General features: G+C 36.2%; 1 protein-coding gene across 4 annotated transcripts; it reads right to left on the reverse strand.

The window, feature by feature from the left end:
- Positions 1-289: 289 nt before the first annotated feature.
- snx17 (sorting nexin 17) lies at positions 290-27,184 on the reverse strand. 4 transcript variants are annotated; one of them, XM_043219462.1, is made up of 15 exons: positions 25,439-27,184; positions 21,898-21,972; positions 19,587-19,704; positions 17,669-17,733; positions 16,509-16,619; positions 14,998-15,088; positions 11,836-11,923; positions 7,895-7,964; positions 6,963-7,055; positions 6,599-6,802; positions 4,624-4,749; positions 4,004-4,081; positions 2,589-2,663; positions 2,464-2,505; positions 290-2,296 (listed from the first exon to the last, which is right to left on the reverse strand). In XM_043219462.1, the coding sequence occupies exons 1-15, from the start codon at positions 25,496-25,498 to the stop codon at positions 2,177-2,179; spliced, it is 1,416 nt and encodes a 471-aa protein (XP_043075397.1). In that variant the 5' UTR covers positions 25,499-27,184; the 3' UTR covers positions 290-2,176. The 4 variants fall into 4 exon arrangements, with proteins under 4 accessions (XP_043075397.1, XP_043075396.1, XP_043075395.1 ...); XM_043219461.1 differs by having other exon boundaries at positions 2,589-2,666; XM_043219460.1 differs by having other exon boundaries at positions 4,624-4,752; positions 25,439-27,181.
- Between the last annotated feature and the right edge of the window lie 11 nt (positions 27,185-27,195).

Here is a 27,195-nt window from a genome sequence, read left to right on the forward strand (position 1 = left end):
CATGCTGTTAGATTGTGAGAATCAATTTTAGGTTGTTTTTATGAAGGTCTACAGCCTGTTTTGAGGCAAAAACTTGCATTAAACTGAAATTTGGCAATCTGTGATCGCTAATGGTTCAAATTGTAGAAGACATTTTATGCCGATGGTGTTTTTTTTAACCAGGACCTTTAGTGAGTTTTGCACAGTAGCTAAGCACAGGAGTCATCGAGTCTACAGGCAATCCCATATAAGATAATGACAATCATGCTTGCGTTATTAAACCAAGGAACAGAAAACAACACGGAGGAACGTCATTTGGCACCTAAATTTATTGAAACCCAGAAGGCTCTAACTTCTCCATTCTTGAATTTAAAATGAAGTGAGAATTTGAAAAATAAATCATACTGACTTATGAGCGATGTACACGGTTTAGGAGTATAGATGTTTATCCTTTTCATCCTAGATGCTGCTGCTGATGATGCTGGTGAACACTCTGAACATGGCAATCACAAATTACAGTCATCAGCTCAAAAATAATCAGCCACACAGCAGACATGAGCATTTTACGCATTCTGCACATGGGAGGAGATATATATATATATATATATATCTCTATCTGGGATGAAGAATATGGGAATTTCATTCAATAGGACTATGACTGCAGTCAAAAAACCAGCATAAATGTAAAATACAGCCATTTCCCAAGCACCATGTGATCACAGTCCTCTGAGATGATTGCCACAATGTATTTAGTAAAATACAGAATGGATTATATGTATATAATAAAAACAAAAACTGGAATGATATTCTTCAAAATGAAATACATAAAGTGTACTAAGACAATCACTGAAGCTTAGATGTGAAATTTGTAAACACTCTTTCAACAATTTTCTACAATTTTGTAAACACTGATAAATGTTAGTTTCTATATTTTTTTTTTACACAGCCTGGATTATATTTGATCAACTGTACTTGTTTGTAACATACTAAGATAATACAGATATTAGTAAATATTCTGAATTTTTTTTTTTTAAATTGCATGTACATTTATAAAAGTGACATTACCATGATTTTTGTGCAAAATGCTTTAGTGAAGTATAATTTTGGCATTTATGAATAACCTATTTTAAAATATTGGTTCAAGGAAAAAAAAAAACAAACCAAAAAAAAAAAAAAAAAAAAACACACAGACCTACAAACCTCTTGCGAATGTTCCAGGATGTTTTCCCACCGTTTTACTATCTCAATAAATACCCAAGCCATCTATCTTAACACTGTGCAAAAAAAAAAAAAAAAAAAAAAAAAAAAAAAAAAAAAAGACATAAGTTCAGCTAGTGCAAGCGGGCCCGCCGAACACACCAAAACAAAGCGAGATTTCAGGACACAGCTTAGGCCAGAAAGAGAAGATTTTTAGCAAACGTGCCTGGCGCTACATTTAATTTGAAATTTGAGAAGTTAAACTGTAAGGCGTCTGAATCAGCATAAGGCAGAGAGAAAGCAGGCCACAATAAAGATGTGTGTTTTCAACCAGGATATGCAATACGAATATGCAGTAGGCGTCCAGAAAAAAAAACAACAACAAAAAACCCCAGAAAGCTGCAGAGATCTACCACGCCATGGGTCGTATTGATGCTACCACGCAATAGTTTGAACAACATTGGCACACTGAACGATACGAAGCACGTCTCTATTAAATAATATTCTCAACTGATTTTAAAAGGAACATATCAACAGTTTGCTGGTATGGATTTTACCCTAGTAGGCAACTACTGTCAAGAGCAGTTGAATTTTGTGTCTGCCAGATGATGATATGAGAGGAAAAGCACAGTTTTGTGTCTCTAGTAAGGAAGTACGATTCAATAAAGCCTGAAACTTTCATCACAGCCTCTCTTGAATGTAGCGACATGCCCTGAGGTGCCTATGTAACCCTGTATTAACTTAAAAGTTAACGTTGTCTCTAATTATGCCTCATATTTGAAATTATCCCATTTCTGTTACTTTTTACTGAGCGAGCACGGAATCTGAGGCCTCTCATAAAAGTACTTCATTGGCTATTTTTGAGACCCTTGATTTTTTTTTTTTTTTTCAAAAGTGGATTACAATACTGCAGAACTGGGCATCTAATAAACTACACTCATCACAGAGAAAGCGCTAAATGAATCCGTCTCCTTTAGTCCAGTCTTTGAGGATGACTCCATCACAGGTCATCGTCCCCTATTCCTTCAAAGGCGTAGTTTCCATGGAAATCATTGCCACTGATGTCACTGGCTGAGTTGGAAGAACTAAGTCCTCTCAGGGAGACAGAAGACAGCTTGGTCTGTGGAAATAAAAACTACAGTTAAACACGTGAAAATAAAAGCCAACTCAAATGAATAAATACTATAATGGTGTGTAAATAATACACACAGTACAAATTTAAACAGTATGAAGGATATTTCCAAATGCAAGTTAATTAATCAAATGGATCAAATATTGACAACTTACAGAGAGTTTGACTACTTGTTCACGGCTGGGATCAGGGGAGTCCTGAAAAACAGTCATGAATATCACATATTAACTACATATCAAAACTAGAGGTGTCCTGCATTAGCAAAAACCTCGGTGCCCACCAGTAATGGAGGAGACTTCACAGCTTGCTGACTGTCAGAGCGCTGGAACGAGCCGTTCACTCGCTTCTTCTGCATCTGCTGGAAACACAAATCACACAAACATAGAGGAAAAGACGGAAAATACCCTTTAAATTGACCACATTTATTTTCAGAAAACATTCCTGAACTTTCTTTCACTTGGGAACTTTAAAGAATTAGTTCACTTCAAGTTGATTTACTCGCACCCATGTGATCCAAGATGTCTTCAGTCTCAAAGAAATTAAGGATTTTGAGGAAAACGTTCCAGGATTTTTCTCCATACAGTGGCCTTCAGTGGTGGCCAACTTCATCTGTGTACTTCGGCTCAAAAAGGAAGAGTAGGGCTAAAAACTCCTCATTTTCTCCTCCAATCTTTTACATTTTTTCATATGGGGCGTTTGACTTTGCATTTTCACTTTGTAAACACGGGTTGGTACTTCCACCTATGCCATGCATGACTTTTTCAACATGACTACGTAAGGTGTGATGTTTGGCTGGTGCAAAATGAGCTTTTGTGGTTTAAAAGTATATCAATTTTTATTGTTTAAAAAAAAAAAAAAAAAAAGGTGATGATTTCTCGACTGGGATCATGTAGAGCCTTTTGAAGTCTTTTTGGCCAGCCTTGAAGTCCACTATATGAAGAAAAAATCCTGAAATATTTTTCCCCTCATAAACCTTAATTTCTTGAAGACAAAAAGATACGAACATCGTGGATGAAAAGGAGATGAGTAAATGATTAAGAAATTATTAAGTAAAAAATGGGTTTGAAAATACTTTGTTGATTTAAAGTGAACTCAGTTTTGTACAACTAGATTTGCAGATGATTTAACCAACATGTAAAACCAGATTATCCTGAGAACCAGATTAGAGTTCTTCATTTATATCTCAAGTGGCAAAAACCAACTGAAGTCAGGAACACACTACATGATTTTTAAAACACTGGGCATCATACACTTACTGACCGAGGATCATACAAGTTATTCTGATGAAAACAAACTCACTCAGAAACGAGTGCCTTGTTGCTAGGAGACAAATGTGTTCTAAAATCAGCTGAAAATATCAAATATGTTTGATAACCTCCGACTGGATAGAATCAAAGTCTGAAGCTTAAAAAAAAATACATTACTGGATTTTCTGTGGAATCTATCAGCTTTAATCTGCACACTGGCTCTGACTTCCCTTTTCTGACTTTTCCTTAACTTGTTCAGACTGTAAAACTGCAGCAAAATCATGCAAAAAAAAAAAAATCACGTAGTGTATTCCAGGCTTAAGACTCAAGCTCTTGAACGAATCAAACACAGATACATCCACAGACTGATGGTCTACAGAAAGATATTTCAGAAACCCCACAGATATTTGGCAGGTCTTTATGAGAAGACGAACATAGACCTATTGACCTTTTTAATGCTTCCGCCAGATTTCTTCACCATCAGCTCATCTACCATAGACTGCAGACAGATACTCATCATGATAGCCTGGGGAAAACAATCAAAACTCCACTGATTCTCAAACAGACTAAACATTTATTGAATACTGAATATTTAATTAAGACTCACTATTCACTATTTTTACCTTTACACAAATAATTTGCTAACATTTAAAATTCCTAACCGGAAATCTCAAAATTAGTGCTGTCAAATGATTAAATTGCAATTAATCGCATCCAAGATAAAAAATTGTTTACATAATATGTATGTGTGCCATGTATATTTATTCTGCATAATAAATACACACAGCACACATTCTTATTTTATAAATGTAAACAAAAACTTATTTTGGCAATAAATCAATTTACAGCACCTATATATTTACATTCTTATATTTTATATTAAATTCTATTAATATATATAAACAATTATATACCTATCCTAAAACATTATATAATAAATAATATATATAAAATGTTTTTTCATAAATATATACACATGCATGCATTTCCATATACATAATAGTACACACTATTTATCTAGACAGAATAGTACTGAATTTCAGTATCATCGGCTGATTCTGCGCTGACCTGTGGACTGGTAATGGTGACCCACTGCAGACGGTCTTTGCTCATCAAGTACTCGAAGGCCAGCTCTAGTTTCACGTCACATTTACTGGAACTGCTTGGGTTCGCGGTACCATTCGCCACAGGCACCTGCTGTGGAATCAGGCCGGGTCATCACAAATACGATCATCATAATCATTGTTATTCGTGTCGAGGCAATTACAGAGGTCTTTTCTAAACTCCTCTACATGGCAATTACCATCAAAGCTCAATTAGTTATCATTAGCTCTGCTCTAAATGCCAACGTCCTCATAATTACATGGCATCATCAGCACAACAACAAAAAAAGCGTCTCATTAGAATTGTCTCAGATGACACAAAGCAGACAACTTCTTCACACAGACGCAGGAAACTCAGTCAGGCCCATTAGAGATGCACGGCGACGCAGTCCCAGCATCCTCGGCGTCGGGTCCTGGTCTCGGTGGATGGCCGTTCTGAGCTCATTAGCAACACAACTCTGCTGTTCCAGGGCAAAGACTAAGCCAAGACCTCCGCAGAGTGGAGCAAAAACAACTTCCAATACGCAGCGAAATGTTTGTATTGGATAAACTGAAAATACTTTTAGATACAGAGTGAACATTTAGATTGTATTCATTTTGTTACCTAATTCTGGTATACCAAAATGGATGCAGAACACCATGAAGGCATACATTTAGTATATTCCAATAAAAACATTAATAGATAGATGGGTGAGTGTCTGACGGCTGATAATTATAAGCAAAGAGACGAACAACACAGTCTCTTTTCCTTGCTGAAAGAGGCTTTTTTGGTCATCCCCGTTTCAACTTCCCCTTTCCGAAATAGACCAACCAGACATGCCTGAAGATGCAGTCACTGAAGGAATTTAGAGAAAAGAAGTGTCTGGAGACGGAAAGGGAAGTTTTCTTAAAAAGTAGTGCATAACATAAATAAATAAAATAAGGCTTTATTATAATAAACACTGAATCCAGTTTTCATACTGTGCATTATTATACTTAAAGGAACAGCTCACCCAAATTCTGTCATCATTTACTCACCCTCGAGAAGCTACAAATTGGTATGAATTTCTTTGTTCTGCTGAACGTAAAGGAAGATCATTTGAAGAAAGTTCGTAATCAGGCTGTTTTGGTTACTGAGTAAATGACGACAGAATTTGGGTGAACCATTCCTTATATAATAATGCACGGTACTTTAAAATTACTTGCAGCGTTTAAAACATTTACTTTTTATTTGCAGCATTTTAATTATTTATACAAAATGGAGTTTCAGATTTATATATTTTTACTTCAGAAAATACAATTTAGAAAACATTTATGCTTTTATTTCACACCATTTGTGGTTTTCACTTCATTTAATTTTTATTTTGCATATTTATTTAAAACCACATAGCTTTTTTTGCAGTTGTTTACATTCTTACAGCATTATTAGTATTTTTTATACAAATAAATATTTAGCATATTTGCCTTTATTTCCTAATATTTAACAAAACAAAAGATGTTTACAGAGATTCAGCTATTCCAGGCTAAAATAAAGCTGTCATTAAGTTATTTAAAAAGGTTTAATTTGATGTGTAATCTTTATGTCAAAGATAAAAGTAGTGTGGTTCTTTCTTTAAAAATTTGTCCTCATTTGAGTTAACCATTCACATACTTTTGAAATGAACTCAGGAACTGCTAAATAAACGTTTTTTTTGGTATGATTATGCTAAATGCATGGCTGCAATTGCCACGGTTCAGCAAAAATTAAGTAATATCAAAAGGAATCCATCTGATCAGGAGTTTCGCATATGGTGAAAAGTTCCCTATGCTGATTTTGCTAATGTTGGTCAAAAAAATATGCAATGTTAACCAACATAAGCAGTCGGCTTGCCTCATACATCAACAATGAACCTTTTTGAATGCACAATGATGCTTGCATTACTGTAAAAGACTTTTTTTTTTTTTTAATAAATCAAACTTACAGATGAGGTGACCCTCCAGCATCTCATGCGCGTGACTTTGAAGCTGCCCTCTTTCATCTGATCACTGGGCAATTTGACGTGAAAGTTGAGTTCGTTGTTGCCGGCACCGACTATAACATGACAGCCCTTCTCAGGAAAGTCCGTGATGCAGGGATCAAACTTGATATAGCCGTAGTACTTGAGAGTCTGAGCCAATCTGATGAACTGCAGGACAAAATATAGTTAGACACAAATTACTGGAGGCTTTAACATAATACATTCACGTCTGAGAATGGACTTCAGCTTTTATAGAAGTAGTCAATTTCTTTCCAGCTCACAGACGCTAGGGGGATCAAATAACGTGTGTGGCGGAGCTCAGCCGTACCTCCTTCTTTGAGCCTTTTTCCTGCAGGGATTTCAGCTGTCTGTGCTGCTCTTTGTTCACGAGGATCCATCCCCGCTCTATGTCAGACACCGTCTGAGTGGAAGAAAGAGGAAAAGAATCTGTTTCTCTCACTCTGAGCTTGATTTGTGCAGTTTTTCCATAATGAATCCCCCATTAGGTTTAATGCAGTTGCATTTTGTTTTTGTTTTTCAGTTTTTAATTATTTTTTCATTGTTGATTTTCTAAAATAATGCTAGAAAACTCATTAAATGGAGCACCATTTTTACTGTTTTACTTCAAGTTTTATTAGTAAAGTGCTTTTAAATTAATCTTACGGCTGCAGACGTTAACACTCAACAAATAAAGTTTAAACTAGCATTATTTTAAAATGTTTAATCGAGCATACATTTCTTATTTTCCATTTTATTTCAGTCTAGTCTTCAGGCAACCCAGTTGTGTTATTTATTTGTTGTATTAGTTAAGTGAGAGGAATAGTTCAACCGAAACCGTGTCGTTCCATAACCATAAGGCCTTTATTCATCGTGGACTATTTTAACAAGGTCTTTACCACCTTTCTGGGTCAGTTGTCTTGTTGTCTATGGAGGATCAGAAATTTGTGTTACGAAGATGAACGAAGGTCTTACAGATTTGCAATGACACGAGGGTGAGTTATTAATGACAGAACTTTCATTTTTGGGTGAACTATTGCTTTAATAAAAGAGTTGTCATCATCTATAAAAACTAAATGAAACAAAGACAACTGTAAAAAAAAAAAAAAAAAAAAGAGAGACTATTTTGGATGATTCCGACAAAGTCTAAATAAATGTACACATTTTATGAAACGTTTTCTTTGACAATCAGAAGCCACATAATTTGCCAGACAAATTGTTACAACTTGTGCGATGTATCTTTTAAACTAGTAGACTAGTTACCTGAGCATATAACAAGTTAAGTCCCACGCGGTCATCCATGACATCGCAGTCGTACGCTGTGTCCCAGTAGCTAAGAATAGGGCAGGAGACAATGATAAGTTATGTAACAGAAATGCTTTGATCACATCTTTTTTCGGATTGAACAATTTAAAAACCATCAAGCACTAAAGTGTCTAAAAAGCACGTGCACTGCACTTCATCATGCTATTTCTATACACTCGCCTAGGGATCCAACTAGACAGCAGCTTTTCAATAATAGCAAGAATTTTATTCAAATCTTACACTTAGAGAACAGAATGGTTCTGTCCTGTAATGAAGCGTCTGTCTATAGCTAGACAGCAATACTTGTGTAAAAGTTACTGAACAAATGCTACTGCAGTGTATGTCTCCATTTGCCCTAGAAGCAAAAGGACAATCTGGCAAATTATCAATCTCCAGCTCAATGGCCATTCTGACCGTCGTCCATATGTCAGAAACTATTCTCGTCACGCCGTGGGCAGAACGAGGTCTGTTAAATAAGTTTTAGCAGAGTTCCTAAGAGCACAATGATGTAATCTTGCATAATAATGGATATTGTTCACATAGCAGCCAAAACTGGATATCCGTGAAATCTCATCTGAATGCCTTTAGCCACTGATGTTGGCACATTTTTAAGTTATTCAAGTAAACATGACAGGCAAGTGGGCAGAAAAAGCATGGGAGCATGTTACGAAGGCTGCATTTATTTGCTCAAAAATACAGTAAAATTGGTAATATCGAGAAAATAACTTTTGTATTTAATCCTTCAGAAATCATTCTAATATGCTCTTTTGCTGCTCAAGAAATGCTTATTGTCATCAATACTGAAAACAGTTATACTGAATATTTTTGTGGAAACCCAAGATTTTTTTCAACCTTTTTTTGTTGGATTTCTAATTTTCATGAAAAGAAATTTTGAAACAAAAGCATTTGAAAAAAAATTAAATAAAATTGTAACGTTAAAAATGTCTTCAGTGTCACTTCCATGTAGAAGCCCATTTCTGCCAATGAACTGGCAGGAAAAAACCTTTTTAAAAAGCAATTTCCTCAGACTCAGAATTGTTAGGTATGAACTGAAAAAAAAACCCCAACTCAAACACAAGAAATTAGGGAGATTTAAACGGACAATTCTGGTCAATTAAGTCACTATATAAAAATAGTCTATTACAAGTCTTTATTACACAATTTGGAGAGAAAAAAAAATCTCCAAACTCACAAGATATAAAAAAGTATATAAAAAAATTAAAATAAACTTGCTATTATTTTTTTTCTTAATTCATTAACAAAAATCCAAACTTAATCGTCCAAATAATTTATTGCATCTATTACTTTCTTTACTGACACCAAACTGGTGTTTTGAACAGTAGCTGTGTTTTCATTTATCTTCATTACAAATATTCCTGTGCTTTTCTACTCTTTCCTGCCTGTCAGCAGCCAATCAGAGCAGCCAGATCTATATTCCATTCCTGATGCAGTGAACAGGTGGGATCTGGCTGAAGGCTGTCTGTAGTCTCCTGTAAAGTAGGTCAAGAGGCCTGCAGTCCCTCTGAAGGGACTGAAAAGAAAAACACGCCAGCATCTTGTGCACCTTTTCCAAGAGTATTAGATAAAGAGGTGTGAGATTTAGCTTACCAAGGATATATAAGTGGTAAAAGTGGAAATATTTTTAGCAAAATAATCTCTGCTAAGCTCTGCTAACGTGCTAAAAAAAAAGGGAAATTTATGTTCACGTAACACCGTCACACCTGCTTCCAATGCACATGGCGAAACACATGCTTTTTCAATGCCCTTGCTGGAGATTTTACATAAATAATCTCCCCCGATTCTCGCTAATTATTTCATTACATAAACCGCACACTCCAAAGGGCATCTGATGAATACTGCAGTTAATACACCGCTAGGAACATCAACATTTATATGCTGTACGCGTATGCCAGCACTTTCCAGCGAATAAATAGTTTGTATTGCTTTAACCACTTCAGAGATTCTGGAAAGCACAGCACTTCAGAGACGGTTTGAGTCATAAAAGAGATGTCTAAATCCAACTGTCTTCACATCCAAAAAGTCTAAAGTGCAAATATGAAAGCTACTGCTGAAGCACATGATCAGACCACTGTGGTAATGTTCATATCCACGTCTACAACAGGAAGTCACAAACTGCCTTTCTGGTCTTTTAAACAGTGAAGACTGAGCTTTGTGGGGCACCTCTTCCTAAAGAAAATATACATGTGTTTAATAGCCCTTTGAGAGCTGTTTGTTAAAACATTTCAACATTAAATTTATACTTTGGGAAGCACTCCTGAAGTTTCCTAGAAACAACTTTAAACTGAAAAACTGGAAGGTTTAAAGTCTATTCAAGGGATAGTTTTACAAAACAAATTATAATTCTATACCATTTAAAGTCTACATGCAATCAGAATTGATTCTATTTATTTTATTATCTCACATTGCTAGTTTTGATGTGAACAATTAATCCATGCAAGATAGTCCACTGAAAAAATTGTTTTGGTAATCTTTTATCCAAATGTCCAGTTTGACAGCTCGGGCAGAATATCCTTAAACTCACTCCAACCTTAGTTTGCTATCAAAGAGAAACAGAGACGAGGAGCAAAAAAATAAAACCCCACTCTCTACTCAATACTCAATACTCTTTTCCAGCTGGAAGTGTGTCACTTCACTGAAATTTCCATTTCACGCAGACTTTAAGGCCCTTTCACTACCAAAAATAATAAAAAAAAAATGTAAAAAAAAATTATAATAGCGATTTTAACATTCTGACTAGAGGTGAGTGATATGACCAAAACCGTATATAATGATGATTTAAGTCATTTTATTTCACTTCACGGTTTAAATGAAATTATTTCTTCTTATTAAAGTTTTAGTGAAAAGCAATTCAATATGTTCTCTCTTCTGTTGTTTGATTAGACTGCTGTCACTTTAAGAGCTGCGAGGATCCAGTATACGGTTATATGTGTGTTTTTAATTTCTCAGCTGAATTCTTTCACTTAATACCTAAATTGCTATTTACAAGGATACTTGCAAAGATGGACATTTTTGACATGTATTTAACGGTTTAAGCAGTAAAATTAACTATTTAATATTCTTCATAAGTTTCATTGCTGATTACACTTCAATGGCTTAAAATCTTTTTTTTAAAAACGCAATGCACAGCAACGCCATGTGAGTGTGTAACCGTGATAAAGACGATATTCCAAAATCTCTACCGATATATCACCCACCCCCTTGATCCTGACCAATGAATGCAGTACACTGTTCTATGTATTTTAAGCATGCGCTGCAATTATGTCATCTGCTGCTTAAATAAATAAATTAATTAAGTTTTTTAGAGCAGTGTGAATTTTGATTGTCTACTCTCTGATTTACTCTCTCTCCCCCAACATCTGGCAATTATCTCCCATATAATAAAAGTAATAACTGAAGCTATCAAACACAAATATGACAAAAAAGAAGCACCACAGAAGTAACAAAAACGTGGTCTATATGGGATATATTCCAGCTAATCTGATAACTCTGTGTGAACAAAAGACCAAAAAGCATTCAAAACGTATTCCGTGAAAATATTGATATTTGATTCAGTTCATAAAACGGATCAGAATGGTTGATTCATGAATAACAGCGTTTCTGTTTTGCTCTCTTCTTAACAGTACAGCTATCATACGGTGTCCGTAGACTTTAAAGTATACTTTCATGTTGCTTTTGCATCATTTTGAGGCCAAGGATTCCCACGTTGCCCAAAATATATTTTATGTGCCACAGAAAGAATATACACATGCAGGTTTAAAATGACAATACGTTGACAGAATTTGAATTTTGGTTTTAGATTTAGAAATACACGTGGCCTTATTGTACATTTTGCAGTAAGACCGAATGCTCAAGCATCACTTCCAAAATAAGTTTTGTACCTTTTACGGAGGACGATACGGTAGTCAGGGCTATGCAGGCTGGTGATGGACACGTAGGGCAGCTCAAATTCCTGCAGTTTTCTCACGTCTGGGGCACCGTGGGATGTCGGAGAGGTTTGGACGAGGGAATGAGAGACCAGATGAAATGTATGAGTGCCTTCAGACTCAAGGACATTTGGAGAGTAATAACAATGACAACAAACAAAGTGAGATGGGGGAGAATCCATCTGGCTAAAGCCATAGAGGGCACAATAACATGTTTATCACTTTGTGCAAGAGAGAGAGAAGGAAGAACAGAGGGAGGGAAGGAGGGAGGGAGGGAGAGAATAAATGCTGCAGCTGTTAGAAAAGACGTTTTTCTCTAGAGTTGGGAAAGAGGGAGAGATGGAAGCCAGGGACTGAACTGAAATGGGCACTGAGCTTTTAGAAACATTAAAAACAGGAGTGTGAAAAGAAGAAGAGACAACAGTTAGATTTATAGCATAGTGCATGCCGTCACAACTTGTCAATCTACTCTTTGGCTTACCCTTTCAGAGGTCTGACATTAGACAGCATGTTAAGACAAGAATGGTGTTATGTGATAGGAATGTCTTTACAAATACATATGTACTAAAACATTATCACCACGTTTCTAATTGGCATGGTTGTTGCTTATAGTTGTCACTGTAAAGATCTCAAGTGTTGTAAATGATAAAAAAGGATTGTGTTTTATTATAAAATATTACTATTTTTGATGGTAAGAGTAAGAATTATTAGTGTTTATTTCTAAATATTATTATCAATTTTCAATATGACCAATATACATTTAATATATGATCATACATTACAATATTCTAAATAGTGCAACGATAATAATAATTAAGTAGGATTTATCTGTTTTTAGCACCGACATGTTTTTGGCACACAGTTCTTGATTCTGGCTCCAATGGCCCTCAATCGAAAGTAAGGATTTGTTTGCACGCATTTATTTTTCTCACTTTTTTTTGTCCAATGAGCATTTCTGCCAAGATCGGGCAGGATGCCGGATTCGTTTTTGTGGAGGATTTTTCTGGGGACTGTTTTTCATCAAATCTGACAGGATGAAGCCTGTTTCAGGTGAGGATCTTGCAACTGAGTGGGAGGCACATAGCATGTCATTCCTCAGGGATGCGTGATGATTCCGTGCTAAAAGTAGTCAAACAATGACAGCTCATATATATAAAAAAAAAAGAAAAAAAGGAGACATGGAAAGTTCCACAAACAAAACAGCGACATAACATCCAGACAAGGAGAGCGACTGCCAGACATCTGCATAAAATCAGTGTAGAGATGCCCTTCAGTTTCAAGAACTGGACCAAGTCTGTGAAGTCTAAAAAAAAAATAATAATAATAATTCCACTTCCAATAACTCTACTGCTCTCCTAGGGATTCAGCCTTTGAAAGATGTTCAATTCCATAACACGATGACGGCAGAATTGGAAACAGAACAATCAAGGACAAAATGGCCTATTCTTTACAAATTGATTTGCTCTTTGTCCTAAACTAATGACACATATTGCAGGGAAAAACTCTGGAGTGAGGAAATTCATTTATTTTGTCCCTGAGGGGTGTTCATAAAACAAAACAAAAAACCCTGTGCTCTCCTGGTCATTTGAAAAGATGCTTAAAGGCAAAATTTCATTAAATATGATCTTGAGCAAACAACTCCTCGCAGTGAGTGTATAAACGGTTTAATTTCAGATGGAGCAAGTAATATTTCTCTGCACAAGGCATCTCAGGCCATACGCAATCAATCAATACAGTGACAACCAATTTGAATACTCCCGCTGTTGCATTTACTCCTGCCAACAACGTCTCAAACATTGTTTATAACAGACTAAGGAGAAAAGCACATTTATTTCTACTGAATCATTCTTTCATGTTGCTTTTCAACCTCTGGGCAACTAAAATGCAGCAGTTTTTCATCTCAGAGGCCATAATGCCTCATTTTACTACAAAGTTCATACAGGTATTATGTTTTATGCATACAAAAACATTATTGATAACATGTTACATGGTTGATATATATATTGCTATGCTCTTTCTGGGTAGTGTTTTACTGGCCCAAGTCAAAATGGCCAACCCTCCAAAGTAACTGGTCCCTTTATATGGATCAGGCTACTATGGGCACTACAGGCTACTTTGTTTGTGTATGTTATTATTGGCAAGGCAAAAATCAATAAATTCTAGGTTACAATAGGGTTTCCCCAAATGTGGTTTTCCATTAGGTTTCTAGCATTTTACAATATTTGTAACAAGTGGATTTTTTGTGTTAACTATACAGACTTTGTGAAAATCTTGAGGTTTTAATATTTGGTAAAAAACTGAATTTAAGAAATAAATATTAGTGTTGCAAATAAGAGACTATGTAAAATAAATTTAAAGTTATCAAATACTTTTATCTTTTTGTACAGTACAAGGTTATTACAGTTAACAAAGTAAAATATCCTAAAAACATTTTATTTAATAATTATTTTTAGCTATAGCAGTGTATCAATGATACTAAAATAACACTGGTACAGTACAACTATATAACAATTATTCATTTTTATAATTAGAGGTAACAACAAATGATATACAGCAATTGTATTAATAATAATAATAGTGGGCTCTTAAAATGTGGCGTATCAAAATAAAACAAAATATGTTTTTTTATCTGTGTGTCATCTCAGGGGGTAAATATTTAATGTATGAGGGGTTTTGCTGCATAATTTGAGGTATTAACCATATCTAGAGTTACGGGTTACAGACCAGAAGTTTAATACTTATGGTTTGGGTTTAGTTCAATCCCTAAGCCGGTATGAGCAATAATAATAACGGTGTTTGTCTAACATGCATTACAGGTCTACAGCAGAGCTGTGTGTGCCGTGCCAACAACAGCTTGACCGAAGTTTCATCTATTTGACCTCAGTTTACTTTTGTGGTGAGTGGGCGGTCATCTCAACAGAACACAGACTTCTCTTTTGAGCTGCCAGGACTGCTTTTTATATTCAGTGCAGAGGAAGTATGTTGACTTTTAGATACCATTTACTAATAGCCAAACCACTTTCCAGCAGGTCACATCTGATGCCAGCACATCTTACAATTTCTGCCAAATATTAAAAAAAAAAAAGAAAGAAAAAAAAGGTCAAATGTTATACTCACACGTGCAGCCCCCATCCCCCCTCTCCTGAACCAGGAAGAGGCTAAAATATCCCACCAACTCATCAGGAAGGTCGAGCTTTGAAGCCACAGCCTGACAAAAACAAAAACAAAAAATCATTAATCTACCTTGTTACCCAACAGGAGATGACAGTAAACCAATTTTGCATTCGCATATCCAAAGAACACGAGTCAGATCAATGTTATTTCATTCTTTAAAAACAACTGTTTTGTGCCCAGACTTTCAAAGCGTTTCGGATGCTTTTCTTTCCACTCAAGTGTTTTAGGTGTTAATCATTACATTCAAGCAGATCCCATGATGGGGTTACAGTTCACTACATTTATGTCCGTTTTATGTTTAACACTTGACTTTCTTACTTTCATCAGGTGTTACAGGGTGCTTTGGGCCATCAGTGTGCTTGAACAGCACAGCAGAAAGCAGTGCGTGCTGCATATGGGTGCATGGTGCATTTTAATGAGAGCTTGGATCGGCCATGACACGTGGGAAAGCTATGATCCACAAAGAGCTCCTTAAAACCCCAGTTTGCTGATTAAAGAGTAAAGAATCAGTGAAGAAACACATGATCTGCTTTCTATTTTTAACACAGGCTAAGAACAACACATATTGGAGGTATTCATTGAATTAAAAATAACTTAATGATTAATCCAAATGTTAGACTCGTAGTTAATGTTCTTTATTGCGTTCTAAATGTCTTGTGCATACATCTGATCAAAATATAGTAAAAAAGAATCAGTAATTTTCTGAAATATCGTCGGTCTTCTATTTGAATATATTAAATGTAATTTATACCTGCGATGACAAAACGTTAGCGTCATATAATCCTTCAGAAATCATTTCAGTATGCAGTATTTGATACTCAAAAAACAAACAAACAAAAAACAGTGCAAACAGGACTACTTGTGTGTGTGTGTGTGTATATATATATATATATATATATATATATATATATATATATATATATATATATATATATATATATATATATATATATTAATCTGTATTCATTTATAAATTCAAAATTTATAAATAAAAAAACATTTTGATAAAATATCTACCTTACCTGTTAAATTAAAAACTATCCTAAAACAAAAAAAATAAACAAAAAGAGTTTTGAATTGTGTGTGTATGTATGTATATCTCCATCCATCCAAACTAAGTTGTCCTTACAAAGAAATTTTGGCTAGAAATCACTCATCACTTCATATTTTGAAAAACATTATCGGATTTGTGAGTATCATAAGACTATACCTATTACTGATCAATAAGCAAATGTATTTAACAGTGTTACCTTTCAAGTACATATGTTTTTTGTGTGCCTGGCCATGAGCCTATGAATGTATTTATTGTTAAAAGACATGAATAAACCAGACTAATGAATAATTTTAGCTCACATTATTACAGTGAACGGTGCGAGTCGAAACGGCAAAGGCAATGAAAACAGGCCAGGAGGAGAACATGAAGCAGATGTGTGGTTATAAAACAACCTTCTCACCTCCAGAACATCCTCAGTCTGGTCCGATGTGAGGATGTTGACTTTAACCTTCTGGCCATTGGACAGGTATATTTCTAGCTGCACCTCCTCAGTGGGAATCTGCTGGGTCTCCTGAAGCACAGCCAAATAACGATGAGCTTTAAAAAAAAGGGTTTAAGGAAACACCTTCGTGCTGCACTCCAATTCAACTTCTGATGCTTCCTGTCAGATTCAGCTGACCTCGGAACATTTTGATGAACATGCAGTATGGATAACATTAAAAATCACACCCTTTCACACACTTCAAGAACAGAACAGAAAAAAAAAAAAAAAACAAAACCAAAAAGTCAGGGCAGTTTCATTTCCTGTGTATTCCAGCTTTCACGTCAGAGGGTGCGAATAAACAATTTTTTGAGTTTAGTGTATTGATAGAGCAAGATATATGCTTACAGAAGAGAAGCGGTTTTGTAGTGAATGTCAAAGCACCGCACTGCTGACATTTTTAATGAACAAGAAGTATCGTCACTGTTCTGTCACTACCCTATCTCTTGCTTTTTGCAAATTCATCTTTTTCCACCCCTCTTCCTGCATGATTCATCTCCCGCTGAGGCAGAGGGTCTCAGAGCAGCAGCTGATCTTTACAGAGATTGGAAAATGAAAACGCGAGGCCAAGTCTAATCTCCTATTCTGTTCCCGCAGACTGCTCTCTGATGGGCAGCAGGGGGGATGGACGGGATCTGACTGCAAAATTGCCAATATCTATGTGGGGTGGGAGTGAACTTCCTGAAGAATGAATGCAATCTATGTGATTCGGGCAAGAAATGTAGTACAGGATGGTGGAAGAATGTAAGGAAGTGAGAGAGGCACGTGGACTGGGTCTTCAATTCTGTACACACGAGCAACTTAATGAGGAAACGAGATAAATCAGACCAGCCGATGTTTAACCCTTTAATTGGATGACTAGGAAATGCGCGGCGTTTGGGATTCTTGTTTTTTTTGTTTTTAAATCACAGGTTCTGGAAACTTACAATACAATTTCTCATTTAGGTTTACACTATTTCAAACAGAACCAATTAATATACTACATTTGCAATTATGGTAATAAATTACGAAATAATATGCATAATTGAACACTTTTTTACTAAATAAAATTAGAATAGATTAGAATAGAAAAATTCTACCTGTTGAGCTTTCCTCAAAAAGCTGTTGAACATCTCACTGGATCCCAGAATGGGGTCCTGACGAACTGCAAGGGAGAAAATAAAGTCTTTATTATAGATATTAAAACCTGTAACTTGCCATACTGAATTAATCTATGCTTAATGCTAAGGAAATGAATGCCTTAAATCATCAAAGATGCATTCATTCGATAAAAAGTGACAGTAAAGACATTGTTACAAAACGTTGTTTTTGAACATTTTTTTTTTTTAAAGCATAAAAAAGTATTACAATATTAAGCAGCAGAAATGTTTTCAACGTTGATAAATGGATCAGAATCAATTCCGAAGGACTATGTGGCACTGAAGACTAATGATGCTTAAATTCACAAAAACAAAATTTACAGTTACATTTCGAAATATTACCAGTGCGATAAAAGAAATGTAGTACTGCTTAGCATAAAATGCTTTTAAAAACATTACAGAATCTTACAGACCCCAACTGTAATATCTCACCATCAAACATTACCAATAAAAATAACGGTCCGTCATTTGGACTTTAACATTGAGCGGTGAGCAAGTTCATCAACAGAAACCTCCCAAAGTATTAGTTTTAACAAACTGAACAGGTTAACGCTACTTGACAGCAAAGGCCAATGCACATGGCATTGTTTTTAAACAGACAATATTTGATGTGGTTAATCTATGACAGTCCTTTTAAACATTCAAAGTACAAATTTCCCTTGGGAGCGTTTCTAGAATGATTGTCTGAATGTTCTTTTCTATTCAATTAAGAACGTAGCGCAACTTTCTTTTATTCTTGTGTCTCAACTGAACCACAATGTTTTAGAAAGTGCTTGTCAAAATCATGCAAATGCAAACTAATCTGACTATACAATGCAGCCTTTCTTTGAAAATACCACCAATGCCTCCCTGACTAATAATAACTTCAGTTTTACAAAAATTCTGGCGGCGAACGGACCAACATAAACTATAATGCTTATTTTTACTTCCCATACAGCACACAAGCAAACAACCACAAGACATTTGCACAAACTAACGAAATATTCGCTCTGAACAGCTTGTGTGTTTGTGTCGGTTAATTTTCCATAACCATGTTTCTCAATGATGTAACTGAGGGGAGCCCCGGCCAAGAGCAGCTCCAGACTGTGAGCAAATAAGCTCAACAAGGCTTAGCTTGTTCGATGGAAAGTGCCAGTGCTGGAATGGATTAGAGCAAACGGCTCTTGGTGCTGCCAGCCTTTTGTGTGGAGAAAACCTCACTCATAACCTGTTAAACTACATGCATGGCAAAATCCTCAGCGTTGTACCACACTGGTGGCCCTCTTTTGTACAGTGTGTTTGTGTCTGGCGCTTTCCTGCTTAACATTAACAAGCTCTGTAGAAATTATAAGACCATATGATTTTTATTTTAAGGAAGTTGAATAAAAGTATGCATTAAATTAGCCAAAAGTGAGTTTTATAGCGTTGCAAAACTCAAATAAACGCTGCTCTTTTAAATGTTATCTTCATTAAAGAACCCTTACATTACAGTTACATTACCCTTATATTACAGTTCCAATATTAAGCAGTAAAATGCTTTTCAACATGGATGATAATAAAAATTGTTTGCAAAATGAGCATATTAGAATTATTTCTGAAGGATCATGTGACACCAAAGACTGCAGAAATGACGCAGGAAATTCAGCTTTGCCATCACAGGAATAAATACATTTGAAAAAAATAATAAAATGTGTTAAGCAGTAGTAATATTTCACAGTATTAATTGTTTTCACTATATTTTAGAGCAAATAAATGCAGCCTTGGTGAAAGTGACTTTTTTCAAAACTTTCAAACTTTTGTGTTTCTGTTTGTATATCTGTAAAAGTCAAGTTTCAAAACTTCTATGTGAACGTTTGAGATAAAAGACGGCGCTCCTCACCAGCTTGCATGTATTTCTCTAGCTGTTCTCTCCTCTGATCAACTTCAGCCGGCGTAAGGGTGAAGATCTTCTTTGGTGGGAAAGCCGGCACCACATTATTTCCATATTCTTTTTTTATCTGAAAGGACACAAGGAGAGAAGTTCATTTTAAATTGATGAGGTCAAACCCTGAAAACAGTGTGTTTGGTTATTCTGAGAGGACTAAATTAAACTGACCACTGCCTGCCCTTGGCCGCTGTGCACTGTCGTACACGCTGACTGCGGGTCTCTCAGGCACCAAGCTAATAAATCTGTTTACACTTCACAGCATCTACTAAAATTATGCCTGCTGTTGCTCCATCTGTGTTATTGGGACTTTATTCAACGGCACAATAAGAAAATGATACAGAAACATATTCAGCAGTGTTGATTAAAACTGAAAACTGCTAAAAATGGTTTCGATAATTGAAATAGAGCTGCAATAAGAAAAAATATAAATATTTAGGGGAAAATTCTGCATTGTTGAATAATTTGAATAAATATAGAGAATAATACAGTTAAGTTAGTTAAAGCACTAAAATTAAGATAACTAAAATAAAAAACATAAAGCTAAATAGAAATATTGAAACGAATTAAAATGAAAAAAGTAAAAACCTACAAATATAAATAAATACTAATATATATTTCTGTAAAAGATGCACTGATCATCGGTCTACCGATTCCAAGGTGACCCATTTTGACGTCACATCCACGTATAAACAAACAATTACTATGAAGGTTTTTCCCTTTTTTTTTGTTATAGGCTATGTGTAGGGCCTATATAAACAACAGGGCTCAGTCCATTTTTAAAGAGGCAAGTGAGAGAGAATTTACCCAACTGGACAAGAAGCCTGATAAAATAACAAAAAAGACTTGGCCACCAGCACTTTTTTTGCATAAGAATAATTCTACACACTTAGTGTAACTGATCATGTATTTATGTCACGTCAGATAGGTCTCACATGGCCCGAGTTAGACACTGATTTGACACCACGATTTCAATTGAATGCTAACAACTTGAATGTTTCTCATCCTAAATGAATGAATAATAATAAAATTAGTGGGGGGAATCATTTGCAGATAATTGTTATTTCAACCTCTTTCCAGTGGCAGAGCACATTAAAGTTATCTTTTTTTTGTTGCAAACATAAACCTGGACATCGAAAATGGCCCAAAAAAATGTAATTGCAATCATGCATCTCTAATAACATACATATACATATACATAAATATATATAAAACGACATGTAATTTTATAATGATAATATCATAATAATCATAATACTAATACAGAATATTAAATATGATATTTTTACAAAAGGATAGCTAATAAAGTTGTGATCATCTAAAGGCAGATTTTGGTGGTTAACCGCAAGCCTCACACCATGACAGCCTCTACGGATTGCATCATATGACCGCGTACGATCCGTCTAGGCCCTCAACGCCCTGTTACCTAGCAACAGTGACGGTGAAACAACATAACATGCTGTTAACGGTGAGATCACCGTTTTCCTCATGAATGAGAGAGAACTTCAGCGTCTGTGAAATTGTTAGGTGTTAGAACGGTAATAAGCAGATTCATTTATCACAACAATGAGTCACTTTCAGTGGGAGACCACTCAAAATATTTCCAACTATTGTGACCTATTCAGTATCGGTGAATAAGGTCACAGCTACACTTTTCATTTACAGTTTGTGCTTCACAGGCAGATCTACTGATTTTAAATGTGCCCGCCCCCTCCTTCACACAAGTACTATCTGAAGTAAATAATGTTTCCCGGGTAACTGCAGAGCATCCAAAGCAGAGCACAATACAACAGAAGTTGATATTAATAACCGTAGCATCCAATTCAGAAAGTGATTCATTTAAATCCACAATCTATTATAAGCATAGTATAAACATACTGTAATCAAACAGTCTTCAAAGCTAGTCAAACTCAAGTCAACATTAAATTACAGAGCAGTTGTTTTCATTTTAGTTATTTCAAACGTTTAATGCTGTGCCCATTCGTTTGATATTTAAGCCTAAACTTTAAATATTTTTTCCATGTCACCACAAATAACATGAAAATATATTTCAAATAAAAACACCCCAATATCTAGCTTAATATCTGTTCTTTTGCTCTAATTATGTTTCGCTTCCTCAGTTTCAGTGAAGCACTTCCATTTTAGAACATTTCACATCTAGCCAGTGATTTGTAAACAGTGTTTAAATATTAATCTGCAATAAACAGTTTTTCCATGCGGCAAGCCTTAAAGCGTTTTAAAAATATGAGTATTTTTGTGTGGTCACCTGTTCGTGGAGGCCCAGGAGTTGGCTGTAACGTACTCGACAATGCAGAACACCGTTCACATGGATATTGTAAGCCTGCAGAAGGAAAAACATTTATACGTTATAAAAATAAAAACTGGAAAAGTTAATTAATAACCAGACACTGAAATCTTTCTTTTCCTTCAACACAAAAATGGGAACATGCTAATCGTTCGTGAAACACATTTTGAAACTGCAAACAAAGACCTTTTTTTTTTAAGCCATACCACAAAAAAACAAGACGTTGCTAAAGTAGTTATCCCTTACTGAGGCCATTCAGTTCACCAGTTTCTTTTTCTCCTCAGCTTTCCAGCTGTTGCTGATATTGCGTCCATGCCAACAAATACAACCAGGAAGGCACAATAATCACATTTCGATATGCATGGATTCCTGCCACCATTTTTTTTTTTTTCAAAGGAAAGTAAGCTCACTGTTGTGGTGTTTGGGGACACATTTTTGCGCTATTTTCCGACTTCCTGGTTTGTTGTTGTTTTGACTAGTTCATGTCGCACATCTTTAGGTGTTGAGAAGTAAAGTGAGATGCTGGACTGTTGATTAAACTGCAGAAAACAGGCAATCCTTAAACAAATCAAAATGTGTCTAGGGGCCTCCGATTTCAAAACGGAGAAACCAAAAATGAAGGTTGCTTTTTCAGAAACACGGGGAAAACATTTCTTAAGGCATTCTTGTGGGTCGTGCGGTGTTTAAAATCGAGTAATTCGCATAAAATACCGAGCAGTTCTGACCCAAAATGTTTTTCTTTGTTTGACTTCGTTTCAAGAGGCTGTTGTGTAATGTTCTCCATCTTGCTGTAGATAAAACAGGGATGGTTTCATCAGACCTCACAGAGTTCGCATGCATTCAACGCTCAATGAAAGGCTTCTGCAGATATGTACAGCAGGCGATGACCCAATTATCGACAGCACGGCACGTAACTGCCTCTACACCACTGAAACATATGAGTCATCAAAGATACCAAAGCTAGAACAAGTCTACCGACAGAGGTAGGATGAAGCTGCCATGTTTTGACTTGTTGTGAAACACGAAAAAGGAAGAATGAGTATGCGAGTCTGCAGGAAATGCAACAATTCTCTGCCCTCGTCTTTGAACAGGAAGTCATTTAAATCGCAGCCCACTCTGTTTTGTGGCTTTTTGGCAAAATATGCTTATTTGGTTAAATAAACGGCTCTGAAGCATATATACGCGAATCCCTGTCAAATATAGCTCAAGGCAAATTTAGAATAAGATGAATATAGAGTAAAACAATATTGCGCTTTGGTCTGGAGAGAACCACCCACACTTGAGAGTGAATGCAGACAGGAACAAAGCACTTCTCACCGTCTCAGGTCTTTAAAGCAGTTTTATTGTTTTGAATGTCTCCTCTGCTAACAAATGTGGCAGTTATTTGATTAAAAATACAGTACAAATTGCAATTATGAAATAATATTAGAATTTAAAATAACTTAACTAAATTGTTAGCATCATTACTCCAGTCTTCAGTTGTGCTTTTTATGGACATTTGATTCCTTGAACAGAAATTGCTAAAGAACAGCCTTTTTTTTATATTTATTCAATACATATTATATTTATATTTTATATGAACATTATAAATGCCGTTATTGTTACTAACTGATCGTTTTAATGCATGCTTTATGAATTAAAGAACTAGTTCATTTTTTTCTAACTTTTGAATGTTGAGATATCATGGTTCCCTCATAATCCACTAATTTCAACATTAATAATAATAATAATAAAAATGTTATTAATTAGCAAATCAGCATACTACAATTTCTGAAGGATCATGTGACACTGAAGACTGGAGAAATGCTGGTGAGAATTCACCATTACATCCCAAAAATAAATTGCATTGTAAAATATAGGCATATTTTACACAGAAAATAGTTATTTAAATAATATTTCACAATTTTTGCTGTATATTTGGATCAAGTAAGTGTCTCGTGGAAGAGAAGAGACAAGCAGAACCAAAAAACCTTACCAATCCTCCTCTTGACCAGAAACTGGACGAAATCATTTATGCAAAATCTGTTTAAATTATGCCAAAACAAATATCATGAGCAAAAGTTATAAACATATAAATGCAGTATAAAGTCAGCGTGATTCATACATCTGACCAATGCACATCTCAGTGGCCTTGAAAGACTTATCTATAAAGAACGCCACTGATGATCTGCGACGAAGAAACTCTCTCTGAATCACAGTCACAGACGGACACGAACAACGTTTGCAGTCAATCTGTTAGGAATGATTCACAGCATCTTCAGGTCAGCGCATTAAAACGCGTGGGGGTCTCCTGGAGGTGTTTTAATGAAGAGCGCTGAGAGCATCCGTGCGCACAGTTGAGCTCATAAATAACCCCAGCCCTTATTCAAATCACTCGGTGGCAAAGGAGAGTCAACCCCACAGGCTGCACATCTGCACCACATCTGCAGACACCTACGAGAGACGATTCAGACGAAATACGCATTGTAAACAATCCACGGTTCAGCGCAACACAGATGTATCCTCAGGTGCCAAAGCGAAGCTGTCGATTGCCGATGGACCCCAGTCGCCGTTTCGTAGACAAATGAAGTGTCATGTCTTCATGGCGAGCCAGCTATGTTTCCAGTTAGGCTAGATAACTGCTGTGCTGAAAGAAATTGCAATCTTGCGCTGCATATGGCTGCGGGAGAGATGCCAGAAAAACTGAGACACTGTGAATCCAATTCACACAACAACAACAACTCTAGAAGATGCTAGCTGAACGTCCAATCGTTCGTGCTGCCTTATAAGAAGCTGCAAAGGAATGCGTATTAAATCTCGCAGTTAAATCAAATTAAAAATTAAAATCAATAAAATACACTGAAATGCAAGATGTAAGATAAAACTACAAATTACGTACATATTTTTTAAAAATACACTTCAGCTATACTCTTACAATGTATGAATACGAATATCTATTACATGTGCATATTTATTAGTTGGGTTTTATTTTTTTTTAAATCCATTCACTACAAAGATTCATTCAACTTTTTTTTAACCGAATTGTTATTCTCATCCTGCAAGAATGCACTGAGCGTAATGAATCATTGAATCACTCACTCGACCGATTATTTCAAGATTGAAACGAGTACTTTTATCCTTCAAAAAAAAAAACAGCATTTCTACTAATCTAGTGAGACTCCAGAAAGAGTGTTAAAAGCGTTTTCCCCTCATATGGAAACACAACCCACCTATCTCCGTTTTGTTAATTGTTAGGGTTGTAAAAGCAAACCAACGAAAGCAGCCTAAGTGAACTAACAAATTACGTTTTTTAATGCATTCATAAATCTTCCGCCTCTCTCCCGTTTCTCGGTGTGAACGAGACTCGTGAGGATCTGGATGAACCTACACGTTCCCTCAAATTCCGTCAGTCAGAGAAAAGATTCGTTCGCCGCAAAGATTCGTTCACATGGACGATTCAAAGCGCCGCTATCGCACGGCGTCTCCAAAAGCAAGACGCTTATTTGACCTCCGCCAGACTTACCACATAAGTCGAGCCGTTTTCGTCGGAGCGGACCTCCGTCTCGGGGATGGAGAAGTGCATCTTCCGCGGTAGAATCAGACGTCTCTGACCGAGTTAAAAAGCGAGAGTGTTCACGGAAAGCCCTCGGTGTCGGTCTGCTGTCATGCAGGAACCAGGCTGAATGACGGCGAGCCGCACTCGCTCCGATTCCCCGCGCGGTCCCGTCCGGTCCGGTCCGGTCCAGAGCCGAATTACGCCAGAAAAGTTCCTCTCCCGCGACGCGGATTATTTCAGAAACTTTCTCAATGTTCAGGGCTGAACTTTTCCAATAGACATCTAAGCAGCAGCCATGTTGCGACTGGAGGTAGTTCCACGTTCATTGTCGACGGCGTGTCGCAAAATCCGTCCCCTCGCTTCCCCGCGCGACGCGAAACGGCGTGGGAGTCGAGTCTGCGAAACACGCGAGCGTCGTCGCCAGGCCCACGGTCCAATTAACTTTCAGATTAGTCCACGGAAAGGTGCTCCGCGGCTGTCCGCAGCCCCCGTTTCCACCTACGTTGGTACGCACGGACGAGTGTGGAGAGCGAAACCAAGAGACTGTTTTGTCGCAGCATGCATCTCCAAATAGCGATGTTGTGCTCCAACTTGTTAGGGAGAACACGCGTCGGTCTGCGTTGAAGCGAAACCTTCGATCGCCGTGGATGGAGCAGCTCCGCTGTAATGTATTCAATATGTATCTGCGCTCTCCCGAAGCGTTGCAACAGTCTGGATCAAACCATTGTTCTGGAGCGGGGGGAGGGATTGCGTAAAAGTGTTCAGTTTGGCACGAGCGGGTCGCGAGCGTAGTTTTTTAGTAAACAAGCTCTCCGTAACGTTACGAACGCGCACGAGTAAGGGTTTAAACTTAAGTTTAACATTTGAGTGGGCTTTAAGGTGGCTGTGTGATACAAACAAAACAGACGGTGAAACTGCGTATTTAAATATTAGCTAAATCATTTGTCAGAGACAGCTGATTAAATCATCTTTGTGATGTGAGGTATTTGACGCCCCCTGTCTTTTTTCGCTCAAAAAAAAAAAAAAAAAAATGAAAGGAGGCGCTTAACTTTTGTATCGAAAGTTTACTCAAGGTGGTCAAACATAATTATATTTTCTATTTTTATGCGTGTTATGTCTAATATAATCTTTCTGCAACTCATAGCAATAAACATTGGACAAAAAATATAAAATTATTAATTAAAAAGCACCAAAATGGGCAATAAGATTGCCTAAATTAACTGAACAGGGCACCATAGTTTTTTTTGTCGTTGTTTTTAGGATTATTATGGATAAACTTAAAAGTCTCATATCTGAAAGATGTTTATTTGTTCGTTTATTTATTACAGTACCTTTGGTTTAATTAAATTTCTTTATATATTTAAATTCAATTTAATTGACTTTTTAAACATTTATTTTATTTTACAATTTTATTTCTATGCGTCACCCCTGAGTTGGAGCAGTCCAAAATCCACATTTAAGGGGGGGATCAATACATTTTTGTAGCCAAACTACTTGTTGTTATACGAGGTTAATTTTATGTTTGATATGTTATTCAAACATTAACTTATTTAAACAACAGGGGCTGTACGCCGTTAAATGAAAAAAGTCATCCGTATTTGTGGAATGTGTCTTATTTTAAATTTCCAGACTGAATATAAACGGCAATAGTATGGTCGAGAATGATCTATAACAGTCCAATACCTTGAATTTTGTAAAAGCAGCCTGTGATTTTTTTCAGTGTT

The sequence above is a fragment of the Puntigrus tetrazona genome, chromosome 20, assembly GCF_018831695.1.
Source record: "Puntigrus tetrazona isolate hp1 chromosome 20, ASM1883169v1, whole genome shotgun sequence".
Taxonomy (NCBI): domain Eukaryota; kingdom Metazoa; phylum Chordata; class Actinopteri; order Cypriniformes; family Cyprinidae; genus Puntigrus; species Puntigrus tetrazona.